This window comes from Monodelphis domestica, chromosome 3 (genome assembly GCF_027887165.1).
Source record: "Monodelphis domestica isolate mMonDom1 chromosome 3, mMonDom1.pri, whole genome shotgun sequence".
In the NCBI taxonomy this organism is placed as follows: Eukaryota; Metazoa; Chordata; class Mammalia; order Didelphimorphia; family Didelphidae; genus Monodelphis; species Monodelphis domestica.
Genome location: NC_077229.1, coordinates 161127756 through 161144051, shown reverse-complemented (window position 1 = coordinate 161144051; position 16296 = coordinate 161127756). Strand labels below are relative to the sequence as shown.

General features: G+C 34.6%; 1 protein-coding gene across 2 annotated transcripts in view; it reads right to left on the bottom strand.

Annotated features, from left to right (window-relative positions):
* Positions 1-16296, bottom strand: part of ANGPT1 (angiopoietin 1) — a 307136-nt gene that overhangs the window by 73092 nt on the left and 217748 nt on the right. For both annotated transcript variants that reach the window (XM_056823190.1, XM_001369530.4), the window contains exons 5-6: positions 15459-15586; positions 3564-3665 (exon numbers count right to left, since the gene is read on the bottom strand). In XM_056823190.1, coding sequence (XP_056679168.1) covers positions 3564-3665; positions 15459-15586 — 230 coding nt within the window. The remainder of the gene's footprint in view (positions 1-3563; positions 3666-15458; positions 15587-16296) is intronic.

The window sequence follows — 16296 nt, the reverse complement described above, 5'->3', positions numbered from 1 at the left end:
CAATGACAAGGTCAGAGTAGGTGGGGATTCACCTGACATAAGCTTTTCAGAGGAATGAGGTTTGACAAGGTGAGGGCTAAGCCTTTGTGGCTTAGGGCCAGGAATTCACTTGCCCTTAGAACTGCCTATACATTGATCATTAACTGCTCTGATCAAGTATTTAATACATCAACCATACTTCCATGCCTGGTATGTTACATCCCTCAGTTGAGTCATTCTTTTTTTAAAAAATGGGAGAGACACATAAAGTAAAGGTGAGGAGAATGAGTCAAATATAATATGACTCAGTTGATCCAGAGAAGGCAGAGGTAAGAGTCATGATCTCTGACAAAGTTGAGGCTAAAAGGGATATAACTGGAAGGGATGGAAAGAGTAACTATGTTTTGTTGGGGGAGGTAGGGTATTATAGATAATGAAGCATTATCAATATTGAACCTTTATGCACCAAGTGTTATTTTTAAATGACTTACAAATGGAAATAGATAACAAAATAATAAGAGCAGGAGACTTTAATTTTCCCCTGTCAGTACTAGAAAAATCTAAACAAAAAGTAAAATAGAAAGAAATTAAGGCAATGAAAGGAACCTTAGATATGTTAAATATATTAGCTATCTGGAGAGACCATGCACACCTGCATGAAGTTAGATATAAGTCTGAGGATACACATAATCCAAACAGTTTCTGATGGGACAACAATAGTTAAGAAAGCATAAATATTCTGCTAAAGTCTTACTTTAAATTTCATCATACTCTGTAGGTAATCCTGCCTTCCTGAGGGACTGTGGCATTGGAGTAAATGTTCCACTGGGTATGACCAAGCTGAAAAGACTTAGTTTGGGGAAAAAATTGCTAGCAGCAATGATGCCTGCTAACTAATGATTAATCTAACTAAATATGGTTAAAGTGATCAAATTAAATGTTAATAGGAACATGGGGAAACAGACTTGATGTTACATTGCTAAAGCAGCTGTAATTTTTTTTTTCAGAAAAGAGGACAAAAATATACATGAAGACCTTGTAAATCTGTTAATGCTCATTGACCTAGCTATACCATTATAAGGGCTAAGTCCTAAGGACATTATTGAAAGGGTAAAAAGCTGTATGTGTGTGAAAATATTCATGGAAGCTTTGTTTGTAATGACAAAATAACTGGAAATATCACAAATCTAATAAATGGGAGAAATGGCTGAGGAGATTGTGGTATTTTAATGTACTATATTCTATTATGTTATTAGAAATTATAATTATTGGAAATACAAAGAAAATAAGGAAAATATATGAAGAGAGGAAAAAAAGAGATTAAGATTAAATCTTACTATGATTAGACAAAAAAGTATCCTAGTAAAACAAATTCAAGGGAACTCAAAAGTAGAGGATATTTATATTAGGACACATATATAAATTACATATTTTAAACAAATTCAAAACAACATGGAGTTTGATTTTGCACATAATTTTGTAGCAATAATTTAGTTAAAATTTTTATTGGTGGTAGTGGTTATTAAGTATACAAAAAAAGAAAAGTGAAAGATGAACAATTGCAATCTATACCTCAAAATACATCCCCTGTACATCACAGATAAAAGTGATTATCTAGTCTGTTTTTGAAGAATCCCATATCCTTAGGTGGTTCATTTGACCAATAAATTGGATAAACAATGAACAAAACCTTAACATATTCCTTTCATTTAACTTTTACCATCACAGATTCACAAATTCTCTAAATTAATAAAGAACATAAAGCTGATCTTTCTGTGCCCAAATTAACACTGATCTCAATAAATGCATAAAAGTATAACTGACTAGTTTTAAAAATTTTTATTATGGAATTTCTCTACTTCATTATCTTATGCAATAGTTGCATTGGTGCAAAAACTGCAATTACCTTCATAGTAATCATTTTGCTCATGAGCAAGGCAATGCAAAATCAACTAATGACAATTATTTATTAAGCTCCTATTATGTGTCATACACTGTGCTAAGTACTGGGGATACATAGGGAGAGAACTTAAAATTCTTACTTGTCAGATGCTTACAGTGTAATGAGTGGGGAGAAGAGAATAAATGTATATAAATATATTTATAAATACATTCATGTTTAAAGTTAATAAATACACAAACAAAAAAGGAATAAAATATGACATAGCTTGGAAGGAAATCCACTAGCAATTTGGGAGCATCACAAAAGACTTTATGCAGAAGACAGTACCTGAGTTTCATCTTAAAGGATGAAAGTGCTTCTATGAGGTGGCACTAATGGGCAGTTGCATTCCAGGGAAACGGTATGGTCAGTTGGATTTGAATTCAGGGTATACCTATCAGTAGCAGTTCATTTTTTCTCCCAAAGGAAAAACTAGTACTAAGAAAGATTTTTTCATTGTAATATTTCTTCATGGTTTTTGTTCTGTTGTTTTTGTAATGTCTGATTCTTCATGATGTCATTTGGGGTTTTCTTGACAAAGATACTAGAGTGGTTTTCTGTTTACTTTTCCAACTCATTATATAGATAAGGAAACTGAAGCAAACAGAGTTATGTTACCTAGTTAGTTAGTGTCTGAGACTAGATCTAAACTCAGGAAAATGAATCTTTCTGGCTTTAGACCCAGCATTTAATCCACTGTGCCACTTAGTTGTATCAAAGGCCAATTTAATTATAAAAACATTTCCCCCAGAACTATAGACTATAAAACAACATATGTCATGGGTTACCTGGGGAAGAATGGATGAGAGTGTGCATGATTCACTTCAAATTAAATAGAGATACCAGAACTCAAAATATTTCTGTAACTGATGGTAAGTCATTAATATCATCATGTATGCAAATGTATAGATGGAGGAAACTAAAATGGATGTACACTGCCAAGGATGAAAAATGGGTTAATTACCATGCATGATCCATGGCCATACCCACCCATGCACGATCCATTGCCAAAAGTGTCCTTTGTGCAAGAAGGAGTCAATTTCAATCTAACAGTTCAACATTCATTTATTGAGCACATTTAAAGGCACTGTGTAAGACCCTAGACATTCAGAGAAAAATAAAATAGTCCCTGTATTCAAGGAACTTACATACTAGTGAGGTATATTTGTACAGGATGCAATAAATTGAATTGTATATACAAAATAAAGTACTTTGTAAATCACACTTTCCTTTTTAGGGAGGCAGGAAAATGAATAGAAAAAAAGGAAGTAGTTTCCAGAGAATATTTGGTGTGAAGTAGAGAACTGACCCCACTGTTCTTGATAATTAAAAGACATTCATGCTATGATGACTGGAAGCCTAAATGCAGTCAACATTCTACTAACTGGCTCAATATATCATCTTACTCAAACACACTTTCATATTATGCACATATGTGACCCATTGCCTAAAATTAGCTTGTGCCTTGTGTGCAAGGGAAATGTCATTCTCATAGACAAAATACTCTTTCTTTTGGAAGTTATTTCAAAGGTCACTTAAAATATAAGAGGTTGTTTTTTATTTAGTTTGTCTGGGGGTAGAATAGCATGATAGAAATAACTTGACAATAAAACTTCCTGAATCATAAGTTCATCTTTCTTACCATTTTATATTCTTTCCATCCTCTTTGAAAATCCAGACTCCCATCTTCACGATGTTGTATTACTGTCCAACCTCCTCCTGTAAGCTCCATATTGCAAAATACCTACAAAAAACAATGGAGAAATAATGACAGTGTCATATTGGAATCCATAGACGATGCAAGAAACATGAAATGGAAATTTTTTAATTGTGCTAGTCAGCTAGGTTGGGTCTCAAGAATAAAAGTCACAAGGATAAAATGCCATATTTGCTACTTATTTCCTGTCTGATCTTTGGCAAGTCAATAAATATCCTTGGGCTTCAGGTTTATTATTTGTAACATGAAATAATGATGAAATAATCTCTGAGCAATTTTTCTCAGTTCTAAATTATGGAAATCTGAGTGATTTAATAGAACATTTATCATCAAGACTAATCAAAATAATGCCAAAAATTACTAAATAGAAAGTAGTAGGCTTGAAAGTCATATAAATAAACATAATTAAAAAATGAACATAAGATCGCTGGATTTAAGAGATGAAAGGAACCTTAGAGGTCAACTATTCCAACTCTTTCATTTTACAATCCTAGACATATTAAGCAAATTACTCCAGGTCACCCAGAAGAGGATTAGAACTCAGTGTTTCTGATTACAAATTCATTATTCTTTGCAGTACACCATTCTACTCATCTCTTAATCTATAATTTGTATGTATGCATGTCTTTATGTGTATATATACATGAGTTTGTGTGTATATCTTTATATATATAATATATATGTGCAAAGAAAAAATCTTTTACTCTATCAAAGTTTTGAAATCACACATGTGCCTAAGTCAAAATGTAATAGTTGTTCTGCTCCATTAAACACCATTAGAAACCAAATTTGGCACATTGGGTGATTTTTATTCCCAACCAATGGAGGAAGGAATATGACCTGCAATGGTCCGTCTGACAGGGCCATACTTTCTTTCCAATGTGGAAAGCTATTCTAACCTTCCACACACTTGTGTGTGCTTCAATTGTTCTAAAGGCCACAATATTTATTCATAAGTTGATGTATTTTCCCCTTGGGTCCTAGAGAGAAGGAAAACATATGTAGCACAGAATGGTCTTTGGAGAGCAATCTCTGCTTTCAGAGTAGCCTGCATATGGCCGCTTGATAATTCAAGACCATCTATGGGGATGATAATTCCCTGGCATTGCTGAATCAGCGAATTACTGGAACATTTCTGTGGCTGGCTAAAGGTGTGGGTGTGAAGCAAGAGCAAAGGCAGTATGTAAAGTTTCAATTCAGGGAAAAACCTCAAACTAGCCCCTAGGGCAATGAGTGGGGACCACAAGAGGGGCAGTGCCCTCAAGCATTGGTCACAGTCCTCATCCAAAATACAGAACTGACAGCATCTTTACTCTTTACTGTGTAAAGGACTACTGGTTTAGAGACCCAGAGAATTTTAGAGCCGGGAGGTTCTTTGTGCAAGATCTTGTCTAAGTCTTTTATTCTATGGGGGGGGGAGAGGGAGAGAGGGAGAGGGGGAGTGGGAGAGAGAGAGAGGGAGAGAGAGAGAGAGAGAGAGAGAGAGAGAGAGAGAGAGAGAGAGAGAGAGAGAGAGAGAGAGAGAGAGAGAGAGAGAGAGAGATTGAGAGAGAGAGAGAGAGAACAGCAAGGGGAATAGGGACTAAATTTAAGACCAGAAAGAACTAGGTTCAATTCTCACCTCTGATATTTATTGGCTGGCTGTACAACCAAAGAGTTCCTCATTGGTAAAATGAGGAGGTAGGACTAGATGGCTTCCAAGGTCCCTTTTAGTGCTAAATCCATAATCTCTTGAGGGTCAGATAGAAGGTTTGACCTACCAAATATCAAAGAGTAAAGTAGTGGCACAATGTAGGCAGAACCTAGTTTTCTTGTTTGTCGTTTTTTAGCTATAGTTTTATATATATATATATATATATATATATATATATATATAAGCAGTGACAAGCTGTGTGTGTCTAGTAGATAATGAGCTATTTAATCTCCACTGTGAATATTAAATAGCTCCTTATCCAATATATATCTAGTTGAACTTCATGGCTCGGGTATTAAATATATGCCAGCAATTTGCCATTTCATGGAACTGTCTGATATTTTAAATGCTGATTTCTGAATGTATCTTTTCAGACCATAGCTGCTCATTCTACCACATCTACTTTACACTTACAGAATCTGCTCTTTTCCCTAAATACCACCTGACTCTACCTAATTTCAATGTCCTTTGCAATATAACTTGACATAACTTCAGAATTTTATCATGCTGATCAATGTATTTTTCTTTTGGATTTTTTCCTCTACCCTTTTTAGGAACAACTTGTGATTTCATTGGTATAAGGGAATCTGAAATGAAGAAACTCCCTCACAAATCCATATCATAATCTACTTGGCAATTTTAATTTTAGAAAGTTGCCTGGAGAACTGAGAGAGGCTGCTCACCAATACATGTGAGAGGAAAGCCTTGAATGCCCCAAGACTGTCTCATTAGTCACAATCTTATTCTGCCTTTTCTTTGTGTCCTCCCTTAGAATAAAAAATTCTGAATCTCATGGTTTTCCTCCTACATTTATTTAAATTATTCACAAACCTACAACTTTCTTAATTATAGGCTGATTTGTTCAATTTAATCTATTATCTTCCAGGATTCTTACTTTGTATTTTCTCATGGGTATAATTAACATCCATTAATCTCAACTATTCTACATAAGCAGATGGATTTCACTTCTCCTTACAGTGTAAATATCTTTCTTGAGTTTTATTCCCATTTACAACTGGTCTCTGAACATTAATGGTGTTTTACTTCAAACTCATATTCTAAAACTAAGCTAATTATAATCCCCCTCAAAAACCTGCTTCCATTCCTGACTTCCCTATTACTTTTAATTGCAATATCATTCTTTCACTAATTCAGGCATGAAATCTCAGTCATTTTTTATTCTTCACTCTAAAATCTCAAACCCCTGAAGTACCCAATCAGGTGATATTTTCCAAATACTCTTACTTTTATCCATTCCTATAACTGCTATAATTTAGCACCTCACTTTGTCTTATCTATATAATTCAAATACCCCTAGTTTTACTCTTTTTGTTTCTAGTTACTTCTTCCTCCTTAAAATACACAAACAGAAACCAAGAGAAACATTTAAAAATATGAAAAACATGCAGGTATATTAATAGTCTTAAATTCCCTAAATCACCTCACTCTTGTTTAGAAATCTCCAGATTACTCTCCACTGATTACTAAATAACATTGGGCTCTATTTTGCAATTCATGGACTTCTATGATTGGGATACATTTTATCTTCCCAATCCATTTCTTTTATTTTTTTTAAGAACCACTCTACTTTATGTAACATATGCTTTAGGAAAAATATGCTACTCTATTTCCAAATCACAACCTACATCTTGTGTCCCATGCCCAAATTCCTGTTGTGAACTTGGTCTCACAGTTTACACACATGAATTGCTAACAAATATCTTAGTTTCTACTGTATATTTGAAGCTTCATATCAGGAACTTCTTTAAAAATAACTTAAAGACAAATGGGATTCTCTGGTTTTGTGCTTAACTTTTCAAATAGCTGAAAATTCAAGGCTAGCTTCATATTTCAAAAAAGATGTAATTTTTCTAAAAATAAATATGGAAGCAGAGGGGGAATTGGATACTGCCAATGAATCTGTGTTTGAAATCCAGTTCTTTCTTGTATTAATGTGCATTATTGCCCAAATTACTTTTGAATAGTAAATAATATTGCTGGAGTGGTACACTTTTTATGTGAAAGCAAAAGCTAGCCTCATCTAGCTATTAATGTCCTACAACACTATGTCATAATCATATTAGTCTAGTTTATCTCTAACAAGTGTTGAACTTCCCTACTTGAACATTTTTATTTGCATCATTGCTTCAGCTTTAAATCTTCTCTCTTTTCAAGGTGCTTTGGACCATATCCTGTATGAAATTAGGAACTGCATTAAGTTTTTTTTAACAGATAATAACATTATTAAAATTAAAATAACATTTTAGAAGATTTATCTGGATGTATAGTACAAGAATAAAGGGAGTTAGGAGAGATTTAGGTCCATAAGGCTGATGAGGAAGTTGTATTAATCTAGGCAAGACATCATGAGAACCAAGATGAGGACAGTAGTAATGGAAATGTAAGGAAAGGGACAAATATAAGAGAGATTTAAAAGGCAGAAACCAATAGGATTGGAGGCTGGCTAGTTATAGATTTTAAGGTAAAGGTAGGGTTAGAAACTGTCTCATGATTTTAAACTTAAGTAACTGGGAGAATCAATAGAAACAGAAAAATAATTACGATCAAAAAGATGATCAAATTTTATTTGGACATGTTGCCTTTGAAGTGAAGGCAGGATATTCAAATGGAAATGTCCATTAGAGTGTTAAAGATGTGTCACTAGGCTAGGCAATTGCATGTAAACAGTTGATTTTCAGAGTTGGGATGTCAAATCATAGAGGCCTTAGGGTGTGACACAATATACACAACACACATCCAAAGCTTCCCACATAGCATTTGCCTTAGAAATAATGACTTAGATTTGGTCTAAAGATCTGTAATGTAAGGAAAACAATCTCTTATTGGAACAAAAGCAACAGATAGCAGAAAAACTCAGATAGTGTAGAATCAGAGAAGTCAAAAGAAGGAAAGGTTGATGGTTTCAAAAGGCATAAATAAATTAAGAGGGAAGCCTAGCTGTTATACTTTAGGGGCGAATCTCTTAATTAATTCAAATAGAAATGGTGGATGGGATTATTGATCTTGGAGAGAAAAGTTTCAGAAGAGCAGTCAGGAAGAAAGCCAGAGGTGAAAGTGAGGTTTAGATGTCAACTAAATAACATTTATTAAGTGCCTGCTATGTTCAAGGAACTGTACTAAATACTAGGTATGCAAAGAAAGGCAAAAATAAATTTAAACTTCTCCCTAAAAAACAGTTCCTTTTCTGAAGAAGTTCAGTCTATGGGGAATACAAAATGCAAATAATTACATGCAAATAAGCTACATAGAGGATAAATTGGGGATAGTTTCAGAGGAAGGGTACCAAGATTAAGGAGTACTAGGAAGCGTTTCTTGCAAAAAGTAAGGAAAATTGAAATCATTCAGTTGAATGAAAGGAAAATAGATGGTAGTTAGGGGAGGCAGCAAGATCAGTCTAGACAAAGGAAACTTGATTATACTCTTACGTTGTACCTGACACTCCTTTCCCTTCCATATTTTACTCTGGGTTTTCTTTTTCTTTCAGTGTAAGGTTAGATTTTCCATGCTTTCCCAATCTTCTATCATGAGGACTTCTACACACTTTGCCAAACCATGCTTTATAAGCAGTGAGGCAAGGTGCCTACTTATTTCCTCAGGGAAAGAGTTAACTCTATAAGTGATTCTTGCCTAGACATGGTGGAACAAATTGCATTGTTTTGTTATTCTTTAATAACTGGTGGCTATGTTCTCTTAAACTGAAAAAATAAGAGAATCATAGAATGTAAAAGCTGGAAGGAGAAGGGACATGAAAAGTCATTTATTCCAAATGCCTTGTTTTACTAAATATTCCTTTTTTAAAAAGTAATTCAGAAATAAAAGAGCAAAGCTTCTTTTGGCAACATTTGTAGCAGCTTATAAAATGTTAAAAACAAAAACTCTAAGGAGTTTTAGCTTAAGTTAAAGGAGTCCGTAGTGTTATAGGATTATAAACCTAGAAAAAAATCTAGTTCAACTCCTTCATTTTACATATTTTAGGGTCTATTCCAAGTTCAGTCCTTTATGGTAGGGGGTATCAATTTCAAAATACATATTATACAAATAAGGAAATTCAGTTGCCCAAGGTCGGTCACATAGCTAATAAAGAGCAAAGTAGAATAAGGCCAGTGAGTTTCAGAGAATTAATTAGCTTGCCTAAAGTACCACAATGAATCAATAGCCAAAAGCAGAACCTGGGTCCAATTTCCCAGATTATTCTTCTTTTCATTGTATTACAACTTATTCTGCTTCATGTTAACATATTTTGTGGATACTCTTCTTCCAAATGAAAATTACTTTTTTTTCAAGTATTAGATGACCTTGTGGGACCCAACTTTCTCCCCACTCAATAGTTTCCAGTTTTTTATGGCCTCTTCTGCCTTCTAATAGCTGCCATGTATGATTATAGGAATAACTTTAGTCAACAAATATTTATGAAGCATTTATTATGTGTCAGGCACTATGTTAAGTGCTAGAGATATAAAAAGGGGCAAAAACACAGTCTTTGCCATCAAGGAGCTCACACTAATGAATCATGAAATAACTCAGAAGAAAAATTTTTTTAAATTTTCATATTGCTAAAGCTTGAATCACAGCTAGCTTCCAGAGCTCTTCTAGCCTTGAATTAACAAAGTTAAAGACATTAGCTAGCCTGCCCTTAGCTGCACAAAAACATATGGATTTTTGTTGCTGTTGGATTTTTAAGTTTATTTAAATTACTTATAGCCCCTACATGATTTAAATTAATTTTTAAATGCACCAAAAAATTTAAGTGAGATGTACATCCTGTGTGAGGGCAGTGGATAAGAGTATCAGACCTGGAGTCATGAAGATTCATCTTCCTGAATTCATATTCAGTCTCAAATACTTACTAGTTATATGACCCTGGGCAAATCACTTAGTCCTGGTTACCTCAGTTTCCTCATCTGTAAAGTGAGCTGGAAAAGAAAATTGTAAAATACTCCAGCATCTTTACCAAAACGCTAAAAGAGGTTATGAAGAGTCAGATACCACTAAAAGACTAAACAACAACAAATACCCTTTACAAATTTTTAACTAAGAAATACTGTATTCCAGCCTCAAGTTTATCATCACAAATACTGGGATATAAATTCTAATTCTATGTAACATTAATTCGTTCATAAGTGTGCTTTAAAAAATTTTAGAAATTTGAGCAACCAGTCTCTAAGGTGACAACTTCGATTCAGATTATTATGAAAAATAAATTCTATTCCTAGCTATTAGTCATTTGACTTGGAGCAGATTCTGTTTACCTGTCTCTAATTGTTTCTCTCTTTCTCTGCCTATCTTTGTCTCTCTGTCTGTAACCATAAAATGAAGACTTTAACATTTGGTAGCTTCTGTGGTCTCACACAGCTCTAGTATTATCTATGATTCTAATAATGCTTCTCTAGGAAAGGTCCCAGTGATGCTGGTGGGCTAAAATATTTCGTTTCTAAAAAAATAATTGTCTTGGAGTTTAGATAGGGGATTTTGTGTTTTGTTTTTTCCCCTCCAATGTTTTTGATCAGGCTAGGAAGAAGGAAGTAGCTCAAGACAGGAGACTAAGATCAAGACCTTGGGAAATAAGTCCTTTCCTCTGGACCTTAGTGGAATTCACCAAAGGCCATTCCAGATAAAGGTGCTTGCTAGGATCTTAGGGTAATCACTTATTTATAGATTTAATATCTAGGCAAAATTAACAGTTTTAAGTAGATTTGCAATAAAGTCAAAAACACAGACCTTTCCAAGTCACTGTGTGTCAAAATAGCTTGAGATCATCCACTATGAATGCTGCTACTTTAGTAGCTACTTGAAACCTAGAGAAATTTTCTAAGCAAAGTCATAGAGATTTCTAATTCTAAAGAAGAGATAGGATCCGATTTTAACAAAGTTAGAGGTACACAAGTAGTTTAGCTAAAAAACAAAAACAAAAACAATCAGTTTGGCAAAAGAAGTATCATGGTGGAGACTCTTACTTGGGCTTTGGTTTCAGGTTTGCTTGGTTTTAATGTTGCACGAAATTTTTTGTATTTTATGTGCATATTTGTCTATAAAGTATGTTTATCATGAGCTATGCAGATGTTTTAATAAAGATTTTTGGGAAGTGTAGCTTTGTGAAAAGTTCTGTATGTGAAGTCAAAGATCTTGGCTTCAAATTCTATCTCTGATACACTCTATCCTTATGACCTTGGGCAACTTATATGACTTCTCTGACCTTCAGTTTCTTCACCTGTAAATTGAAGGTGTTGGATAGAATGACCCTTAAGTTCCTTTCTAGCTCTAAATCTATGATGCCATTTAAAAATATTTTAAAAGACCATGGAGGTTATACAGTTAGTCTGTGAAATGACTGTAATCATAAATTTTAACTACTTAAGGAAATAACATTACTATTTTAAAAAGTATGATATTGAAGACTGAGACAACAAAACTGTCCTAACGATCTGTTATGTGCCTGGCACTATACCTAGAGTGACAAATGAGTTTTGGGTTTGGAGTTGGAGAACTTGATTTTAAATTGTGGCTCTCATTTTTCTTTCTCTGTATAACTTTGATCAGTTTACTAAATTTCCCAGGCTTGATTTAACAATCTGTAATATGGGAGAACCAGACTAGGTGGTCACTCTTGTTCTCAAGTCATAATCTTTTTTATTTTTTCCTGTTTCTGTGAGATTTAACATGTTGCTACTCTAGCTTTATGATGACTTCTATAGTTTAAGATTGGAATGCTATTTACATGAAACTTTAGGTGTCCCAATTTTCTTTCCTAAAAAACAAACAAACAAACAAAAACCAGAATGCATTTGACTATAACAAAAGCATTTTGCTGTTTCTAGTGAGGAAAGAAATAAATGATTCCTTGGTTAACTGATGAGGAAAAGTTCAGGGAGAAAATGGTGGGTTTTGTTGGCAGGAGGATTTGAGACATGAGAAAACTTGAAAGGTTCATTTGCCAGCATTGTGTGGTTTGCACTCTCTGGCATGAACTCTACTAGTGTATGGGGAACCTGTTACATTAGGTATGCTATTGAGTTTATTGAAAATCTGATTCTGACTTAACTCTATCCAGGAAAAGATTGAACTGGCTCATTTCCCAGGCAAGGTCAAAGCTTTCAACCATTAAACACCTTTTAACATAATATGGGGGTTGAAACTCAAACAATAAAAATGAAATTTGATTCACATCATTTTTATGCTTTTATGCTTTTCTGTAGGAGATGGAATAATGATACTCAAGGATGCTAATTGTTTTTCCATAGCTTCAGAATGAAAAGATTCAACATATCTACTCTGTCCCTCTTCCAAGAATTATAGGAATTATTAGTTCTAAAATATCTTTAAATAGGTAGTTATGGGGGACAATTTGACTTTTTTATAGATGAAAATATGTTGGCTGCAAGACAATTTATGAAATGAAAGGAAAATTAATGCTTCCTGTAATAATGCTTAGAAAAGAATATAGTGCATAAAATAGTCACAAGTGAATAACATAAATGTGAAAAGACTCTAAAATGTCCAAAGTGTTCAGTTCCAATTGCTTAAAATGTGAAATATACCCAGAAAATTATCACTGTTCTCATCAGTATTTTAGAACAATGCTTTTCTTTTATTTTAATATTTTTAAATTTAAAGATATTTCTCAACAATGTAAATAAAAATAATAATAAACAAAATTATGTAATTCTTGGAATTCCAAAACTGCTTACAACATTTACTTATTCTTGGCTCATCTTTTCTGCCCTCCACCCAGTCTTTCATACATGGTACCAATTTACCAATTTATTATTTCAATCCGACTGAACCATATTTAGATTATCAAATTGAGGTGAGGGTAGATAGTTGAATTCATGTAAGCTTTGTGTGCCCTTTTGATTGCTGCACAAAATCAAGCTAACAGTCTTTAACCAAAATCCTATTTATAATAGGCATAATTTTGGCCCCTCCAAAGTAAGAATATGAAATATATTTAAAAAAAAACCCTTACCTTCTGTCTTAGAATCAATACTTTGTATTGGTTCCAAGGCCAAAGAGAGGTAAGGGCTACATAATGGGGGTTAAATGACTTGCCCAGGGTCCCACAACTAGGAGGTATCTGAGGCCAAATTTGAACCCAGGATCTCCCATATCTAGGCCTGACACTCAATCCACTGAGCCACCCAGCTGCCCCTATGAAATAATTTCTAATATGTAATTCCTAGCATGGATATGGGGATCAAGAATTGCCATAGCTTGCCTTCCCCTGGCTTTGCCACAGAGAATCTAGTTACCTTGAAGTCCTGGTGAAGCAATTGGGTGGCTTTGGAATGACTAAATTTTTATCCCTATTTCTCCTTTGGATTAAAGCATTAATTGCCTTCTTTAAGTGAAAAGCTGATCTGAAAAGTATAAGGCAAGAAGACATTGTCTTGACAACACTCTTTAACCTAAATCTTGAATTCATACCCTTTTCTACATCTCTTTTCTAAAAGACAAGATATCTTAGGAAAGGATATAAAAAGACTCTCAATATTTGCTTACTCTGAAAGATACCAATACCACCAAATTGAAAATGTTTTAGCTATTGACAGAGACAAAATTGGATAGATTCTCCAAGAATCTACCTAATTCAATTCAAAAGGCTCATGCCCAGAAAACTGAAACTGGTCACCTAATGATAGTGATAGTGCCTGTGTGTGTGTGTGTGTGTGTGTGTGTTTAATTTTTGGCCAAAACATCTCAAGGCTATCAAGGAAAGAACTATAATCCATATTGGGGGTGGAGAGGAAGCGGAAAGGGAATGGAGAATTCTATCAATGCTGGAAAGCAAAGGACTAAGATGAAATTATAGATGCTTTAAAGGACTGATGCATTTATAGTTGAAGTGTTGAATAGGATCATGGGAGGTAGTGTGATTCTAAAGAAAGAGTGATGGATTTGGAATTAGAGGACCTACATTTAAATTTTGATGGCCATTTACTATATGTGTGATCAATGGGCAAATGACTCTTGGGTTTTGATTGTTCTCTTTTTAGTCTGCAAAATGAATCCACCGGATTGGATGGACTCTAACTTCCTTTCTAGTTCTAAAGCCATTGTCCTTTAACCTGAAAAACAGGAGAAGTAAGTTTAAATGAGGATAAAGAATCTGGATGGGAATAGGGGACAGGCCAGAAGGAGAGAATGCCTATCAAGAACTGATCCTGAAGAATGAGTGGAAGTGAAATAGCCAGAAGACAGAGCAAAGGCAAAAAATATATGAAGGTAACTGGACAAGATCATACAATCCTCTTCCCCATCATCACCTTAAAAAAAAAAAAGTTCAGAAAAGAATGGTACAGTACATTAGCTTTGAATAATTCATGGCTTTTTCCCTTAGAACCTTTTCTGCTAAAATACTGACTCTGTGACATGATATGGCAGGGGGAAAGAGGAAGATACTATACTGAGTCAGGATAACTGGATTCTAATCTGACTTCTTTCACCCTTTCATTGAGTGATCCTGAGTAGGTCATTTAAACCCTGGATGTCTTTGCTGATCTGTAAAACGAGAAGGCTGGACTCAGTGATTCCTAAGATCCTTCTTCAGCTCTCAGAGGGATTCTCTGATTCCCTGTGAATCTAATTCTCTGACCCAGTTTTAGAAAAATATGCAGAGGAAGTTGTTGGATTATTTAGAAACAAGAATGCCTCTTTTTTTCCCACCCACCCCACCCAATGCCCCAGGAGCAATTGTTCTGCCAAAATGATGCCCTGACTCTAATGGGACATGATGTGAAATGGTGGTAAAGGGTTAGAGGAAAATATTCTGTTCTCCTAAAAATATACAATCCCTAACTTCTTTGCCTCCATCCTCTAAAGTCACTCCTGAATGCAGCTCTTCATAACCTTGCCCAGGAATTCTGGGGGCTAGTTCCCTACTCCCTGTTCACCCTAGGAGTGAGCACAGAGCAAGCAGGAAATTCTGAAGCTTCCCTGAGGGAAGGGCTCTGCTTGCCCCTCAATGACTCAGGAAGGAACACAGGCTCTCTGGGGACAACCCAGCTCCCTGATACACTTTCAGCTTAGTGTGTTCACAGATTAATCACAACCTCCTTTCCTCATTTCAAAGTTCTAGTTCACAACTTGTAAACAAATACTTCAGCTTTTACCTTTTTGGGCTCTGGCACGTTATTAATATAAATACTGTAGATTCCACTTTTATTAAAACCAGCTTGATACACATCTGCACAGTCTCTAAATGGTTTGTCCTCCTCTCTTTTTGCACTCTTAAGTAAAACTGCAAAGAAAGAAATATGATATTAACAGGACAATTAGTATCCAAAAGGACTTTATACATTTAAAAAATAATGTTTTAATACATTTGATAATCAAAGTCTTACTGTGCTTTAAATAATATAATAATAATCACAGCATAATTGCTTAAGGGGATTTTAAAACAGCTTCAAAAATTGACAAGCTGGCAAAAGGAGTGAAAAAACTGCTCTGTGCCTTGTTTCCTTTCATTCTTTTCCTCTGTATTCAGTCTTTATAATATACCAAGTGACTGACATTCTAATCTAGTAAGGTTGGACAGAGGACCTTCACATCCCAGTTCCGTGGGCCTCGGTGGACCCAGTTCCCAGGTTCATTAGCTTATTAAGGCATTTATATGAAATTCTGCAAACCAACATGCTGCAGCAGATAACGATTTGTGGTAAAGAACAGATGTGTGGATGAAATAGAGGAGGGTCATCCTGGCTCTTTTGAACACCACAACTATTTATTATGTATCTTGTATGAGGGGAGTACCAAACTGAGGGCTGGGTGAAGTTTTGGGGATACAAAGACAAAAAAAAAAGAAAAAAGAAAACAGCACCTGGAGTCTGCATCATATTGGACTGAAACAACTTGTATTCACATATTTTAAAATATATTTCCTAAAATTGGGGGAAATAAATTGGAAATAGGACTTTCCTGTTGAGTCTACTGAATTGGTTCTTGAATGAA